Source organism: Hesperophylax consimilis, chromosome 7 (genome assembly GCF_061612785.1).
Source record: "Hesperophylax consimilis isolate HC1 chromosome 7, BYU_Hcon_1.0, whole genome shotgun sequence".
Classification (NCBI taxonomy): domain Eukaryota; kingdom Metazoa; phylum Arthropoda; class Insecta; order Trichoptera; family Limnephilidae; genus Hesperophylax; species Hesperophylax consimilis.
The window spans coordinates 15,516,899-15,518,791 of record NC_142842.1 but is presented as its reverse complement, the minus strand read 5'-3'; the positions used below and the strand labels follow the sequence as shown (position 1 = coordinate 15,518,791).

General features: G+C 54.9%; 1 protein-coding gene across 1 annotated transcript; it reads right to left on the bottom strand.

Annotated features, from left to right (window-relative positions):
• Window positions 1–452: 452 nt before the first annotated feature.
• On the bottom strand, window positions 453–1,001 carry LOC149422370 (uncharacterized). Its single transcript, XM_089633567.1, has one exon. The coding sequence runs from the start codon at window positions 999–1,001 to the stop codon at window positions 453–455; it is 549 nt and encodes a 182-aa protein (XP_089489693.1).
• Window positions 1,002–1,893: the final 892 nt, after the last annotated feature.

The window sequence follows — 1,893 nt, the reverse complement described above, 5'->3', positions numbered from 1 at the left end:
TGTAAAGAGCGTATTTACCTCTGTAGTTGTTCCAGTAGCCATGTTTGGCATTCAAATCGCCTCCTATCACAACAATTGGTCACAGATTGAGCAATTTATTTAAATCTTCTCTCACTAGATTTCCAGTATTGCAGTAGACGGCGATGATGGTATGCGCTCTACCCTCTATGGTGACTTCGATAATCGTGGCTTCAGTATGCTTCAACTTCGGAGTGGGGATTCTCGTGGATGTGATGGATTGACGAACGAATATTGCGGTTCCTCCGGATAATCCTTACTGTAGGTCGTCTCGACGAATCTCGAAGCCTGATACTCTCAGCGGTACGCTCGGTTTCAATTATGAGTCTGATATGAGGATGTTTGTGTCGTTTTCCAAAGCGAGCAGTTCATCGGTCTTGTAGTGGACGCTGTTGGCGTTCCACGCAAAGGCTCTCAACATCTCAGAATGGTTGCTACTGGATTGAGGCGACGTACGCTACCCGCTTAGGGCAGCCTCTGTAGTTGGCCGGATGTGGGCCTCCGCAAATGCAGCATGCGGCGGGCTCATCTCTTGTCGTTTTCGGACATTCTGCATGAGCATGCTCCGTCAAGCACTTTACACACCTTGCCGTGTGTGGGCAATTACGGGACCCGTGCCCGAAGTCTTGGCACCGGTAGCATTGGGTGCCGTGTTGCACGTGATTGCTCCTGTGCTTCTGCGGGCGAATGGGGCAGTGGCACAAGTACTTGACAGTCGCGCGCAGCTGTCCCATATTCAATTCCTTCTTGAAATGAGCCAGGTATATGGGATACTCGGCGGAGGCGGTCGTCATCCTGACCACCTTGACTGTCGGGAAGCTTTGTGCTTCTAAGTCCTCCAAAATGTAGCCAAATGCTTCTATGTCCGCGCTCAGCAGGCCCTTGCTGACGGTCTTCTTAAACTTCTGTGCTTCAGCCGTGAAAGTGTGAAACCCGCGATCCTCCGCTCGCAATCCGTTGGTAAGGGCGCGGTGGTCCTCCATCTAGCGCACGAAAATGTTGGCCGTGCCGCCCCTGTTATACTTAAACGAGAAGAGCTTGCCTTCCCCCAGATGTCCTTGCACCGTAGAGGTGATCTGGGCGTGGGTCATGTTACCCAGGGTCATCACCACCGGGGGAACACGATCTTTCCTGCCGGTAACTGTGGAGGAAAAACATGATTATTGTTGGCACGCTTTGCTCGTGGCGCGCCGGCGCCTTCACTCACCTTGGGCAACTCGGTATACCGGTTGCCGAACTGGACCGGTTGTGGTCCTCGGGGGGGCAGGGGCCTCTTGATGGGGTTAGATGGCCTCGTCCAACCTCCATCCTGGGGGGCAGCCATCTCCATCGGCTATTTGAGTCTCTGGAGCGCCTGGTAGGATAAGGTTGAGCCTCGCTGGGGGCGCCAGGAGGCTATGCAGGGTCCTGCTGCCCACGAGGGGCCTGCGGCTGGCTTAATGGCGTCGGGCATCTGGGGAGCCATGGGGATGAATGGCCTCCGGGTCCTTGGGTCCTCGGGGCGGGGCTGCTGGTATGCGAGGACCGTGTAGCGGACAGTCCTCGTCTTATGTCGTACTCTTAATTGATGAGCGCCAGGCTGTACAACGACCGGGGAGTCTTCGTGGTCAGCGGGGAGCAGCCTCCTCGGGAACTTCTTCTTGAGTATAGAGTACTTTTCTGGGTCTTGTGGGCGGTTATCTGAGGCCAGCGTGGGTCTGTGTAGAGTAATTGAATGCGGGGGGTTGTCTTGAGAAAGGCAGTTGGGGGCGCGTGCGCCTGCTCCGGGGGCCGGCAGGATTCCTCCGTCCGGCTGAAAAGTAGCGGGGCCTGGCTGTGTAAACACAAACCAGAGAGTAACACTTTTGTGGCTATATTTCAAACCACAAAAACAAT

Excerpts from the sequence above, each read along its gene's own strand:
- LOC149422370 (XM_089633567.1), bottom strand. The coding sequence starts at position 1,001 with ATGGAGGACCACCGCGCCCTTACCAACGGATTGCGAGCGGAGGATCGC.